Genomic DNA, 14,937 nt, shown 5'->3' on the forward strand with positions numbered 1-14,937 from the left:
GACGCTACCAGGAGTACGATCATACTCCCTGCAAGCGGGCACATCAAGCAACAGTAACCTTCCCTATAAAAACTCTCGCTCTCAAAAAGAGGGGAAGGAGAAAAAACAAAGACAAAAACCCCCTGTGACTATCAACTGACTTGATCGTCGGAGGGGTCGGGTCGAGCCTCTCGGCCCGACCTGTGTGCAGGTACGAAGACGGAGCGCCTCCCACTGCGTGCCCAAGCGAGGAGTTCCCTTCTAGAGGAAACGACTGTCTCGTCGCGATCGGACCACCACAGTCGGGCACCTCAATAGTCTCAAGGGTCGCTCAGGAAGATCCCCAATCATTCGGACCCGAACCAAGCCGTGTTGGCCCGAGGCCTTAAGATTGTTGACACCAACATTTTGGCGCTAGAAGGAGGGCATGAACGTCGAGGGATCAGTAGATTGACTCAGACGAACTCATAGCTGAGGGGTCACACCCGATCGGGGCTTCGGGGGAACACGCCCCCCACCCCCCCCCGCATGGAGAACCTCGAGATGAACACCTTGCCACGACCTCAGAGCACTATTGATGGATATTCAACAACCCGGGCTTGTCGCCACCCGACGATGCCCTAGCTGACCCGTCGTCCGTGTTGTCCGAGGCCTTTCAAGACCTCGCTCATCAAGTCCGAGCTCTAACGGGTATGGTACAATCCATTATCTCACTCGTTTCTCGTCCGACGCACTCGCCTACGATCCAACTGTTGCGGCAATAGGAGCCGCCCGTTCGGGCTCACACGCCACCTCCGGAGCTCCCCACTTCACCTCGGGTCTAATTGACCCCACTCGGGGACCGGGTGATGGCAAACCCGAGCGGGCGCCCGGAACCCGAAGCATTATCTTCGGATTCAACGGACTCCCTGCGAGCCCAATTACGCTTTGTTAGTTAGCAGCTCGACGAAGTGCAGAAGGAGGTTCGCAGGTCAAAGGAAGAGCTTAGGGAGGACGCGCACCAAGGGTCTCCGTTCGCGCTTGAGATACAAGATCAGGCAGTCCCCCCGAACTTCCGCCTCCTCTCTCTCAACGCGTACGACGGTGCCACCGACCCAACAGACCATGTAGCCACCTTCCGTGCCTAAATGGCGCTTTACGGAACCTCAGATGCCCTGATGTGCTAGGCGTTCCTCATGACTCTAAGGGGGCTAGCCCGTGCATGGTATAGCAGTCTGAAGCCTAGAGCGATCACTTCCTGATTAGCTCGCCAGGGACTTTGAGCTTAATTTCCTAGCCTATGCCCGGCCAAAGCCATCCGTTGCACTGCTCCTCGGACTCAACCAAAGGGAGGACGAGCCCCTCTCACATTTTGTGAATCGCTTTGCCACGTAAATTCGGGGTTTGTCAGACGCTCATCCCTCTCTATTAATGCAGGTGCTTATGATAGGCCTACAACATTCCAGATTTTCTTGGTCCCTCGCGGAGCGACCCCCCACCGCGGTACCAGAGATGCTCTAGCAGGCTAATCAGTACATCGTGGTGGAGGCCTGGGTGGCCGTGAGGAGGTGGAGCGACTTTTAGCAGCAGGCTTCATAGAAAGATGAGGGCGCTCGAGGACCAAGAGCACACGACCTTCCTCACCGAACAGACTCCCCGAGTCTGAGTCGTGCTCCTCGGGTGCATGTTGCTCGAGACCACCTCTACGCGGCCTACCAGCTTGAGTCGTGCTCCTCGGGTGCATGTTGCTCGAGACCACCTCTGCGCGGCCTGCCAGCTTGAGTCTTGCTCCTATGCTGCATGTTGCTTGAGACCACCTCTGCGCGGCCCACCCGCTTGAGCCGTGTTCCTCGGGTGCGTGTTGCCCGAGACCACCTCTGCGCGGCCTGCCCGCTTGAGTCTTGCTCCTCGGCTGTATGTTGCCCGAGACCACCTCTGCGCAGCCTGCCCACCTGAGTCGTGCTCCTCGGGTGCATGTTGCTCGAGATCACCTATGCGCGGCCTGCCCGCTTGAGTCATGCTCCTCGGCTGCATGTTGCCCGAGACCACCTCTGCACGGCCTGCCCACCTGAGTCATGCTCCTCGGGTGCGTGTTGCCCGAGACTACCTTTGCGCGGCCTACCCGCCTGAGTCGTGCTCCTCGGCTGCATGTTGCCCGAGACCACCTCTACGCGGCCTGCCCGCCTAAGTCGTGCTCCTCGGGTGCATGTTGCCCGAGACCACCTCTGCTTGGCCTGCCCGATTGAGTCGTGCTCCTCGGTTGCATGTTGCCCGAGACCACCTCTACGCGGCCTGCCCGCCTGAGTCGTGCTCCTCGGGTGCATGTTGCCCGAGACCACCTCTGTGTAGCCTACCGCCTGAGTCGTGCTCCTTGACTGCATGTTGCCCGAGATCACCTCTGCGCGGCTTGCCCGCCTGAGTCGTGCTCCTCGGGTGCGTGTTGCCCGAGACCACCTTTGCTCGGCCTGCCCGATTGAGTTGTGCTCCTCGGTTGCATGTTGCCCAAGACCACCGCTGCGCGGCCAGCCCTCCTCGATTGCTAAACTCCACGATTCCTACACCCTTGGTAACGGACCGGCTACCGACCGGCAGAGACAATTTCTTAAAGCTGAAGCCATGCCTCAGACGCCCCTAACAATAACCGATGCATAGCTTCCTTCGGGGGGGGGGGAGAATATGATGAGGGCAATAATGGCAACAGGATGCGGGTTAACGTTAGCTACGCCCAGATGACGCCTTGCACCTTGGTTGACCTGACAGCGCCTGGCCAAAATAGACTGGAATGCCGACCGAGGCACATTAACATCCTGCGCGAGCCCGGTCCTTCACGCCACGCCAACACCAGTGTCAAACGCTACCAGGAGTATGATCCTACTCCCTGCAAGCGGGCACATCAGGCAACAGTAACCTTCCCTATAAAAACCCTCGCGCTCAGAAAGAGGGGAAGGAGAAAAAACAAAGATAAAAACCCCCTGTGACTATCAACTGACTTGATCGTCGGAAGGGTCGGGTTGAGCCTCCCGACCCGACCTATGTGCAGGGACGAAGATGGAGCGCCTCCCATCACGTGCCTAGGCGAGGAGTTCCCTTCCAGAGGAAACAGTTGTCTCGTCGTGATCAGACTACCGTAGTCGGCCACCTCAACAGTCTCAAGGGTCGCTTAGGAAGATCCCCAATCATTCGGACCTGAACCCAACCATGTTGGCCCGAGGCCACGGCTTAAGGTTGTTGACACCAACACGACTAATAGTAGTATTTATCAATATCGATTTTCTAATCGTGGTGAGTTTGAACCGACTTGATTCTTCTTTTGAAAAAAAATTCTTTGTTCCTATGCAAAGTTAGAGAGAAGGTTTGACTAATTTTTTTGTTCCTATGCAACAGATGTTATGAGCAAAGTTGTGCTAAGGGCATACGTTTGACAAGACTCTTTCCATGTTGAAGATCAAGAAGAGAAAAATAGTAAATATGGAAGAGATAATCTATTTGCATTATAGAAATAGAAAACTCTATTTATCGTGTTAAAATATCATATTTGATTAAAAAGATATTTCCATTAGAACTTGATGCTTACGTCATAAGCCTATTATGATATGGAATCCGACCAACTACAGTCCACATGTTTGGTTTCGATTGGTGGAAAAAAAAAAATATATATCATATCGATATTCTGAATAAAATCCATATGTTCGGTATCGATTGGTGAAAAATATTTGTCTTATCAATATTCCAATCTAAATCGACACAAGAGTAGGAGGAATAAGAGAAAAGTCTCCCACTGACTACTCTTTCCATAGATGTCGTCGATCCATGAAACTTCATCAATGTTGCCAAACAAAAGGAAGATGAAGAAGGGAAGCGGTGAGGACCGCATCAGAGACTAGTTTTTGAGGTGATTAAGTTGGAGTTGGGGTTGACTAGCAAAGACTTGAGAAAGTGAAAGTTGATTTGGACACAACGAAGAAGAAATGGTCCTCAAAATTGTTAATCATAGCGGCCTCTACTTTTGGAGATGCGATTTCGGAACCATATGTCAGCTTGATGAAAGCGAAAGCATTGACATAAGGGTGATCGAAGCCATTAATGAGCTATCTAAAATAAGCTTCTCATGACATCTGTAACGCTGGAAGATCAACTGTTACATCCATCTGCAACCACAACTGTTTGACTCCTAGCTTTGATGGTCCTCCACTCTTTATTAGTGTAGAGAAGCCAACCAAGTTCAATACCAATTTGGTTGCAAGGTCGATGCTGAAAGACCAGTGGATTCAGTTGAATAACATATAAAACTATATCGGGGATAGATTCGATAAATGTCTTTTTAATGCTTAAATTAAAAGCACGAAGAAAAATACTATTTTAAAATAGAAAAAAAATCCCCATTAACTAACATGATTGAACACTTTATATATATATATATATATATATATATATATATATATATAGGATTCGTGTAACTATTGCCATTTAGCGTTGAGTTACTTTATGGGAGTGGTTTCGCAGAGTTATCAAATTTAACTCGAATGCGAGAAGTCATTTGAAATATCGGGCACTGTGGACAATGGCCTGTTATAGACGAATTATGCTGACTAAACATCCAATTCAGAATGTCAAGCTAATGGTGACATACTTCCCATATCATTTGCCCATTTTGATATATGTGACATACTTCCCATATGATTTGTGCACCGCGATAAACATCAAGATCATCAAGTAAAAGAATAGATTGGTGGTGATCTCAAATTCAAATACCTAGGAACTCTTTTGAGTAAACAAATTGGAACCAGAGGGCATAAAGTGGCAGTGAGAGCCTAAAAATCTATTTGGAGAACCAATGTGCATCACATTAATACATATATATATATTGGTGGAGGGAAAAAGATGAGTCCCATAGCACAAGCAACATCTAATCTAATCTGCAGAAAAGAATCCATGCTTTCTGGGAGTAGATGTAGGTTAGTGGACCTTTTTGGATGCAGTAAAGAAAGAAAGGAGGGGTGCATCAAAGCAAAGCATGCCCATACTGTGTTTCACATTCTCCCAGCCTCTTTTCTCTGACATTAAGGTGTGTGTGGGACTCAGCTTATTATAGTAGCACTTCTTTTGTCTATGAGAGAGAGAGAGAGAGAGAGAGAGAGAGAGAGAGAGAGATTGCATATGCTAATGTGATGCCATGGAATCATCACAACGACCAAAGAACAAGTAGGTCAACTGTTGATTTCGAACTAAATGAAATGTCTCACAATCAAACCAAAGTTACAAACAAGTCATGTTAACTAAAGGTTCAATTTTTGAACTAAGTTATGAACACAACTATGACATAAGAAACATTTGCAACTGTGTAAACATATTCCGAAACAACAAAAGAAGATGCATGAAAAGAAGAATAAGGCTTATCCCTTCACAATTAAGCAAGTGTTCATAACTTGATGCATGGTGGGTCTGAGTTTGATCCTTTTTGCCAATCAATATTTTTCTTGTATCTGACTTGTGTTTGATTCCTTTTGTCAACCAATCATGTTGTCGCATAGTCACTTTGATGTGGAAATGTATCCAACTTCTTATACTTCAGAGCAATGTATATGATACCACGACAATTGTTTCTTAAAAATAAGGAAAATTTTATTCAAGAATTTTGATGGCATTATATCTCGTATTTCTTAAACTTACGTGATATTCACGGCTTTTTCTTTCAATGGATCGTTTTCTTAGTTCAAAAATTATTTTCTCCAATATTAAACCAAGAACAAGAAGATGGAAAGATTTGTCTTTTCCAGTGATGTTGTGACATAGATTGTTAGTATTTTTATCTCATAAATAAGGTTAAGGTTTCAGATGAAATAACATTAATGGAAAATTAAGATGGTATCAGAGTAGAAGATCATGTCCAAATCTTTTTCAAGCCATACATATGAAGAAAATAATTTTCAATTGACTCAAGTTTCACATATTTGTCAGCAATTCTTAGTTATCTTGAATACATATATAAATAAATATATATATATATATATGTATACATATATATGTATGTATACATATATATGTATGTATACATATATATATATATATATATATATATATGTATACATACATATATATGTATACATATATATATGTATATATATTTAACGATAAAAGAAATCTTTTCCAACCAGCTAAAAAGTAAACCGAAAAGATCAAGAAGTAGATAAATGGTAAAAAAAAAAAGAAGCTTTTATAGCTTGGTATAATCTTATAAATAAGAATAAAAGAAGCTACAAATGGCAGTATGTTTTTTTTACTTTTTGTATCATCTATCTATGTCTGTTGCAACCCTAAAACATGGAGTAAAACTAACTTCAATATATGCATTATCCAACCAAATATAATGAAGTATTATATATGACATATTAAAGATTTCATGTATTGAGAATAGAGAGAGAGAGAGAGAGAGAGAGAGAGAGAGAGAGAGAGAGAGAGAGCACGGGTGGTATAATTACCATCTCCTGCAGGTGTTTTTTGTGGGAAAGCCTTGGGATCGAAGGCTTATAATGGCAGAGGAGGTGTAATCATCCCCCTGTGATTGCCAGCGAGAGTAACATCATACGAAGGGAGGGGGAAGAAAAAGGAAGGAAAAGAGAGCGAAAGGACTGGACCTGGAGAGAGACGGGAGATGATCTCTTTCCTCTTCTCTTTCGATGCAAAAAAGATGATCTCTCATCTTTAATTTCAGAACTGTAGAAAGTCCTACGGATACACACCCGAGGAGAGAAGAAGCCCTTTCGACTCCCCCCTCCCTCCCTCCACCATCAGCGCCTTCGAAAGATGCATGGGTTTTACAGCAAAAGAAAGAGAGGAAAGCCAGTGAAAAAGTAGGGAAAGTGAGGTAGATTTATATGCACCAGCTGCTCCAACGTTTCTTTGGGTCGAGGAGAAGAAGAAGAAGAAGAAGGAGCCTTTCTCTTCTCTCTTCTTGGGACTCTCAAGGCTTTTGACACACCATCATGAGGTCTTCACCTCTGGATCACTACCACCAAGAAGGCCTCAATGGCTGCTCCTCTTTAGCAGCAGCTCCAGCTTTCTACGACCACGCTATCCACCGTGAGTGGAATCAACACCAGATGTTGTAAGTTTCTTCGTACTCTTCATGTTCTTCCACAGCTTCTACGTGTAACACATTAATTGGAGTCAGAATTCACTTTATCTAATTCCTAGTATTTGGAATTTTCTTGCTTTCTTTGTTTGCTACTTCTATTTCCACTTTTAGATCCTCGCTAGGGATTTGAAACCTATACATATACATACCTTGCATTATATATGAGGATTTGCTTCATTGTTGTCATTGGCTTTGTGCAGGAACTATGATTATGACTTCATTTCAGATGCCAGTGGAGTACCACCTACCCAAACGATTCAAGACCTAGGGTTTCACTGGGCTGTCAATGGTGAAGGGGGTTCTATGAACCAGCTGCCAGCTCACCAGAACTCTTGTCCGAAGCTTAATGAGTTCTACATGGATGGCTCTTCTAATGAAGACTGCCAACTACAGGAGAAGCTCTTCGTAAGAAGCATAGCTTCAGATTGCCAGACTGATCTCCTTCAACCTCTGCCGGGAAACCTGTCTGAAACTTCGAGGTTTGATAGCTCTCGAGGCAGTGGTCGAGGGATTATCAACATGGCTTTTTCGACTTCTGGTTTGTCACACTCGAGCCAGAATCCGGCATTACCCTCTGCAGGTTGCTTAGACATGGATCTTCATGCACTGCATCTATTGGCTTCAGCTAGATTAGGAAGGAGCTTTTGCCCACCTTCGTTCACCAGTATGGCGTCCTCCGGGGTTGACCATCTTCCAGAATCAATTCAAGGGCCATTCCACCACCATCACAAGGTGGGTTCATTTGTTCTTCCAATCTAAACAAGAAAATACTGGGCCTTTTTCCTCCAAAATGAGGAGTTAATTAGATGAGCATCCATCTTGATGTTTCTGTGTAAGAGATCCTAAGTTGCACCAGAGAGATCTCAGGTCTATCATGTTGTTTTCTTTGCCTACTACTATTCCAAGGTCCTACACTGATACAACATACACCCAGTAGGCAGCTCTTTTCAGCTTTAGTGAATGACATGAATCATCTTTTTCGAAAGGAAGTTGCAGAAAAGAACAAGAAAGTAGATCAATGTGCCTTTTTTAGGGTTCCGTATACATCAGTCAAGCTAACACAGGAACGTTGCTTTACCTGTTGCTGCTTTGAAGATGCCACCTTTGGTCAGTGGAGGAACAGAAGCCAAGGGATCCAACAGCAGTTGGGAGCACGAGTCACCCCTGTCAACCATGCCCAGAAAACCTCGGGTTGAGCAGCGTTCTTCCTTCTCTCCTTTCAAGGTATATATTAGTGCTTTGAGTTCCTGAAGCACAAATCATCCCTAACCTGAGCTTGTTTCTGTCTATTTCTCTAAATTATTTTGCTAGCATTGAGATTACAGAAAATAAAACTAAAATATGTGTATAAATATTATAAGGTGAGGAAGGAGAAACTTGGCGATAGGATTGCAGCACTGCAGCAGCTGGTGGCTCCATTTGGGAAGGTAATCAAAAACCTCATAACAATTCCTATTCCACAAATGTTTAGATACGTTCTTGTGTGCAATTCTTTGGTCTTTACTTTTTCTTCAACTTGTGATGATACATATTTACAAAAGGAAATGTGTATTAAAAGGGAACAAAATGGCAGACAACGAGTATTTTGTTCATTTTTTTGACAAAAAAAAAATATCATGTTTTATTCAGTAGTCAATCCAATTTTTGACAAAATAATAATAATAATAATTAACTGCATTATAGATGTCTACGATCTGATAGGAGGAAATCAAAGCAAAGTGTTTTTATATAATTACAAAAGATCATATTTCTATGTATCCATGATACAAATGTCACTATAAGAAAAAAAATTAATATTATGTAAAATAATTTAAGGACTATTATTATATTTTATTTGAAATCACTTGCTTTGATAATTATACTATAAAAAAAAATTATGCTTCTATTTCAGCTTGCTTGCAAAATATATTAGGATGTTTACATTATCTATCACAATCTGATTTGGTCATTTTATTGAGCCTAAACCACTAACCTAAAATGCTTAGAACTCAATCTAAGTCTTAGTTCATTTTTAAATGCGAGACTAAAACTTTTGGTCTTAGCTTTCTCTATTTATATGCTTTGAGTCAATTAGAACTATAGAAACTAACTGCAGGAGGCCTTAAGGAACAAAGGATGGATTGTTTTGCCTATACTTTTGCTGATCTTATGTGCTGCTCATAACATGTGATGCCATGCATACAAGTCTGATTACCTAATCGCACATTACTTTGTTCTTCTTCTAAACTTCATATAACTTCTTGGCATGGCTTACATCGTGTAGACTGATACAGCTTCAGTGCTAATGGAGGCCATTGGGTACATTAAATTTCTTCTGGACCAGGTCGAGGTAACCACCATTATTATAATATGATGAGAAGTTCTTTGACCGCAAACGCATTTTTGTTATGTAGTTATCTCTTAGCGTTAACTTGTACATCTTACAGAAGTTGAGTGTACCATATCTGAGGCCATCTGGGAATAAAAGATCAAGGACATCAATGCAAGAGGTATGTACAAGTATTCTACGTGACATGAAATGTTATCTATCAAAACTAAATGTGCAGTTGACCTATAAACTTATAACTTTGACGTTCCACTTGATCCGGCACAACACACACTGTGTCAATGTTTTCCGTGTCCAATATGTAGGCATCAAATGAGGAGAGTGATGAGCCAGCAAAGAGAGGACTCAGGAGTAGAGGCCTTTGCCTTGTGCCCTTGTCTTACACATCGTACATGACAAGTGAGCATGCAGCTTGGTCACCCAGATGAAGTGTGATGATGATGTGGCTTTGAGCTCCGATGATGAATCTAATTAACAATGTTGTTAATGTCCCATCTTTTTTTCTCGTTCTCTCACTTCTGATGACATAATTTGGTGGAGCAAACTTGTTCAGCTTGTGCGAATGTTCCAAGGTAGAACAAGTTGTTCAATGTTGGATGTCATGCTTTCTAAGTCAAATCTTATTTACACGTCATTTTTCTCATATTTCCGGTCCTTACAATTGGTTGGCTGTGTGCGTGGTAATGGTTGCATGACAATAATTTTATCAAAAAGAAGGTTGAGAAATAATTTGAGAGCAACCTATCAAAAGGTTTCATCAAACATGAGAGACCTTTGCAGATTGTCTAAACCAATAGGCAGGCAATCAATCATATACTTCGATACAACGCATACATCAGAAATCGTGCACGGAGCAGTGATTGATTAATCCACGGGTATCCTTTTTTTAACCGCCGGTTTTGGTGGGCCCCGCTCATTGCCCCCACTGGGACCCAAGCTCCCGTTCCAATTAATGGCTCCATTAAATTTGATTGAAAAATCACGTAACCGACTTATTTGGATGGCTCATACAACCAAATTACAGTGTTCTTTATCGATGTCATTGTGCCACATCAAAATGATCGCAAACGTATTATTTACAGAGTAATTTTCCCTTTTCTATGGAAAAAAAAAAAAATACAAGAATGCGATATTAGATTAGCCTTAATCTCGATTACAGAATCGACAATTTCAGTTCTATCGAATTTGAACCTGAAATCCAAGCGATTCCAGTTCCACAACTGCAACCATCTATTTCAATTTTTTTATTTCTTATTTTTTTAAAAAACATCCCTTAAAATATTTGTTTATTAAACGATGAAAAGTGACAGATTCATCATTTAGAAGGATATTTGATCATTTAATTTTTTTTTTATTTTTATTTTAATTTTCTGACCAGAATTGAACCAGAACCATCAGGTTTATATTTCAAGTAGTGAAACCAAACCGCTAGAATCCGATTCCAATTCAGAACTACAAACTATCGGAACCATGGCTGCTCGACCAAATGTGTTTCCTTTAAGCAGAAATCAGCAATGCAATTAAATCAGTGGATGACTGCAAGCAGAATGACATTCCACGAAGATAAAACAGAGGCAAGTAAATTCAAAAGCCGAATTCCAATTAATGGCTCCAGTTTTTTGATTGAATGAAAGATCAGGTAATCAACATATTTGGACGGCTCAAACACTGACAGAACCAAATTACGGTATTATTATACATCAATGTCATTGTGCAAAATCAAAATGATCACAAACATATCCATAGTAATTTTTCCTTTTCTATGAAAAAAAAATTTACAAGAACATAATATTGGATGACTGCTCAACAAGAATGTCCTCCCCAATGCAGAAAGCCTTCAGGAGAAATCAGTAACGCAATTAAATCAGTGGACGACTGCAACATTTGTTCCTGCAGGACCACATTCCACCTTCAGATGCCCCAGAGGAACATGTCACAGACCAGATGGCTTATTATCTTGACTGCTGCTGCTTGTCATAAAGGATTCACCACAACCGCACTGCCCTTTTGAGTTTGGGTTGATGAATATGAACTCTGACCTGCAGTAACAATTATCTAAAATGTCATGGTTTATTGAGATGACCTTTCTAGTATACTGCAAAGAATAAATGAAGCTATTATGATTCTTTGGATAAAAGCATACTTTAGTGCATCATCAACAAAATCCATCTTTGTTCCAATTACATGCATAAGAGCTTTTGGATCAACCAGTATCTTCACACCCTTGTCCTCCACCAGCTCATCAAATTTACCTTTTTCATCTGCACAGCAGCACATCAAGGATTAACTAAGCACAACTGAAATGAATCCAGTTGGCAAAACATATGCTATGAACCTGAAGTAAAACAATGTATCCAAGATGGTTGACACCAAATATCTCGCGATAGAATAGCTCTTCTCATCAAAACTTTACCCCATGAAAGTGTTGATATCAAAGAATGAATGATGATTCATGGTTTGCTAAGTAGAATGTTGAGCCCCATCTAAGTGGGTAAATGTCATTAGAGGCAAACATGAGAACTTGAAATGGTAACCATGACAATCTAGTTAGACTTATGTTTTTCAATCTTTTTCCATCAATTGTGTAGCTTCAGAAGCTGATTAATGTCCAGAAGACTTCGACACCTGCATGCTCATCTACGTCTATGAACTCAACCATTTCAATTAAGGATCAATAACATTTTGGTAACAAAAAAATGGTTGTTTTTCTTTTGGTATTATCGACTACAGATTTCAAAGAAAGAATAATCAAATATACAATATGATACAGGAATCCAAAAGAAAGAACTCTCGACCATCAAGAAAATTGAGGAAAACTGAAACCAAGAGCGCCTAATGAAATCATTGGGGAGTTCAAAGCACGTAGCAACAAATTAAAATTCAACAAATCGGAGAAGTAGCCCACGATTTCACTCAAAAAGCCAAAAGGACAAGAGTTGACTATCATCAAATGTAACAAGGTGGGAGAATTTTGAAAGGGAAAAGAAGGGAGAGACCGGACCAGCATAGTTCAGGGTGTAGGATAGACCACTGCAGCCGCGGGCCTTGACCCCGAGACGGAGATAAGCCTGCTGGCGAAGGTTCAGGAGCTGGCGTATCCTTGCAGCCGCGGCATCGGTCAGCGTCAAAGCTTGCTTACGGGCAGCAGTGCCGACCTTCCCCGCCGCAGCCTTCAATGCGGAAGACGCCATCTTCTTCCCCTATTCTCCTCGACAGTCGAGATCTCCCCCCTCGACGCGACGCGATTCAGAAGAACCTATCAAGATCGAGTCGTTCCTAATTATTCTTCACACTTCAAGGATAGATTCATCAATTATCATGAGAAACAAAATCTTCTTACCTATAAACCAAGAACGAGTAATCCACCAGTTGTGCGGACGAACGGAACCCTAACCCCCAACCCCAACGTCGTAGAATCGGGTTTTTCTCTACAAGAGAGCAAAATAGGGATCAATTCTGGGGGCGACGAAAACAGGAGAAAGGACGAGGAGGAGCAAAGAATACAATCGATCGGAAGGAGGAGGCAAATTGATGATACGTGCGAACCTGACGCGCTCAAGATGGCTGAAGTTGAAATGAGGTCGTACAAGTTTGAACTCTTTGGGGGCACCTCAAACTTCTGATGGGTTAGAAATCGGCGGCTAGGGCTGATCTAGATTCAGCTAACCGCAGTGAGACCGAGAAATGAGAAACCGGACTACTCGAAACCGAAAAATGTTTTTGAGGTCATTTATGCCGCCCGATGCTGCGCGGTGAGCTGAGAGAGTCATGCTATCCACAATATGTGGGTCGGGTCGGGTCCAGATTTTCTTGATCCGTTTGAACAGAATCGGCCCAATGTTGCGAATAAGGAAATCGACCGCTTGGGCTTATTTTGAATCCCGTCACCCAAACGTTACGTTAGGACAATCGAATTTGAACGATTTCATGGCGACAAAAAAAATTTCGAGGGTTTTTTGCCATCAGGATGGTGCGCGATAACGTCACTCGCAAGCCACAACCTATATATATATATATACATATATATATGTATATACATAAAGGTATATATATACATATATATATATATACATATATATATATATACATACTTATATATATGTATATATTTATACATACATATATATATATGTGTATATATATACACATATATATATATATATATATATATATATATATATATATACACATGTATATATATATATATATATATACACACACATATATATATATATATATATATATATGTATATATATATTTATATATATATATACATACATGTATGTGTATATATATATATATATATAGCAATAGTTGCTATTATTTTTCTCTATTATGCTATAATAATTTTTAGTAATAAAATATTTATCTAAAGTACCTTTTAATAAGGAAAATATGTGTAGTTTGTATCTCAAAAACTAAAATAAAAATTATAGTAATCACACAAAAATAATTCTACGCTATTGAATATAACACATGTAGTTTCAATGTCAATCTTTTGCACGAACAACTTAGCTTTGATACCACCATTGAGAAATCTAGGGTAGCATCACATGCGTAGTGGAAAGGCAAAAAACAAAAATCTCTAATTTTCACATAAGATAGTTTCTTATTGTCGTGCGAAGATTGATGCGTAAAAACTCGTAAAACTGAAAAACCTCATGTGTTAAGGGATGTGTATTACCTCGGCAGATTTTATATCCTTAAAATCTTGCAGATTTATGAGAGATGATGAAGGAGGTCAATTATTCTCCTCTCTAGTGATGATCCACATGATAGTGATTGTGAAGACACTCCTCAAATAATTGCATAATCCTCCTTTCCACGCATACCACGCAATCAAGAAGGGACCGACCCTTCTTGTTGTCCACACGCCTCAAACTAGGGTTGTTGGCTGAGGATAAGAGGGAGAGAGGAGTATAGGAGATGGTAGCTAAAAGGGGTCTAGCCTATGGTCATTTGGTTCCCTCCTATTTACAGAGGTCCCCTATCAACTTAACCATAATGAATCCTACCATATTAGGTATTGGATCTTCACCCAACTACTCAAGCCTCAACATCCCATCCTTCTTCTTAATTAATAGCACTGGAACACCCCACGGTGAGACGCTGGGTCGAATGAAACCCTTATCTAACAACTCTTGTATTTGCTTCTTTAATTCCTCGAGCTCGAGTGGTGCCATTCTGTAGGGAAGCTTAGATATTGGGGCTGTCCCAGGGACTAAATCAATAACAAATTCACCTTCCCTGTTTGGAGGTTGTCTAAGCAAATTCTCTAGGAATACATCAGGGAACTCTTTAGCCATGAAAATTTCATTTATGTGAGTTTCTTGTTCTGAATGTTCCTTTACAAGCAAAAAGGTAAATCATGCCTAATACCCTCAAAGTAGAAGATAGACAGATTTGGTATACAGAAAGTAATTATTTTTGTATAGTAATCAATACTAGCATGATAAGAAGATAACCAATCCATGCCTAGTATAATATCAAAACCTTGGATTTCTAGAAGTATCAAAT

General features: G+C 41.5%; 2 protein-coding genes across 3 annotated transcripts; one reads left to right on the forward strand and one right to left on the reverse strand.

Annotated features, from left to right (window-relative positions):
* The first annotated feature begins 6,458 nt into the window (after window positions 1-6,458).
* Window positions 6,459-10,064, forward strand: LOC135584250 (transcription factor bHLH110-like). Of its 2 annotated transcripts, XM_018830165.2 has the most exons (8): window positions 6,459-7,063; window positions 7,294-7,631; window positions 7,719-7,825; window positions 8,189-8,317; window positions 8,455-8,520; window positions 9,357-9,422; window positions 9,520-9,582; window positions 9,725-10,064. In XM_018830165.2, the coding sequence occupies exons 1-8, from the start codon at window positions 6,942-6,944 to the stop codon at window positions 9,845-9,847; spliced, it is 1,014 nt and encodes a 337-aa protein (XP_018685710.2). In that variant the 5' UTR covers window positions 6,459-6,941; the 3' UTR covers window positions 9,848-10,064. The 2 variants fall into 2 exon arrangements, with proteins under 2 accessions (XP_018685710.2, XP_064935552.1); XM_065079480.1 differs by having other exon boundaries at window positions 7,294-7,825.
* Window positions 10,065-11,088: 1,024 nt separating this feature from the next.
* Window positions 11,089-13,127, reverse strand: LOC135587746 (iron-sulfur assembly protein IscA-like 1, mitochondrial). Its single transcript, XM_065079481.1, has 5 exons — window positions 12,966-13,127; window positions 12,760-12,847; window positions 12,421-12,675; window positions 11,563-11,680; window positions 11,089-11,458 (listed from the first exon to the last, which is right to left on the reverse strand). Exons 3-5 carry the CDS (start codon window positions 12,608-12,610, stop codon window positions 11,353-11,355), a joined length of 414 nt encoding a protein of 137 aa, XP_064935553.1. The 5' UTR covers window positions 12,611-12,675; window positions 12,760-12,847; window positions 12,966-13,127; the 3' UTR covers window positions 11,089-11,352.
* Window positions 13,128-14,937: the final 1,810 nt, after the last annotated feature.

Source organism: Musa acuminata, chromosome BXJ1-8 (assembly GCF_036884655.1).
Source record: "Musa acuminata AAA Group cultivar baxijiao chromosome BXJ1-8, Cavendish_Baxijiao_AAA, whole genome shotgun sequence".
NCBI lineage: Eukaryota > Viridiplantae > Streptophyta > Magnoliopsida > Zingiberales > Musaceae > Musa > Musa acuminata.

Excerpts from the sequence above, each read along its gene's own strand:
- LOC135584250 (XM_065079480.1), top strand. The coding sequence starts at position 6,942 with ATGAGGTCTTCACCTCTGGATCACTACCACCAAGAAGGCCTCAATGGC. Across the intron at positions 7,064-7,293 it reads TGGAATCAACACCAGATGTT|GAACTATGATTATGACTTCA; the intron begins GTAAGTTTCTTC and ends GGCTTTGTGCAG. Across the intron at positions 8,318-8,454 it reads CTTCCTTCTCTCCTTTCAAG|GTGAGGAAGGAGAAACTTGG; the intron begins GTATATATTAGT and ends AAATATTATAAG.
- LOC135587746 (XM_065079481.1), bottom strand. The coding sequence starts at position 12,610 with ATGGCGTCTTCCGCATTGAAGGCTGCGGCGGGGAAGGTCGGCACTGCT. Across the intron at positions 11,681-12,420 it reads CTACACCCTGAACTATGCTG|ATGAAAAAGGTAAATTTGAT; the intron begins GTCCGGTCTCTC and ends GCTGCTGTGCAG. Across the intron at positions 11,459-11,562 it reads TTTGTTGATGATGCACTAAA|GTCAGAGTTCATATTCATCA; the intron begins GTATGCTTTTAT and ends TTGTTACTGCAG.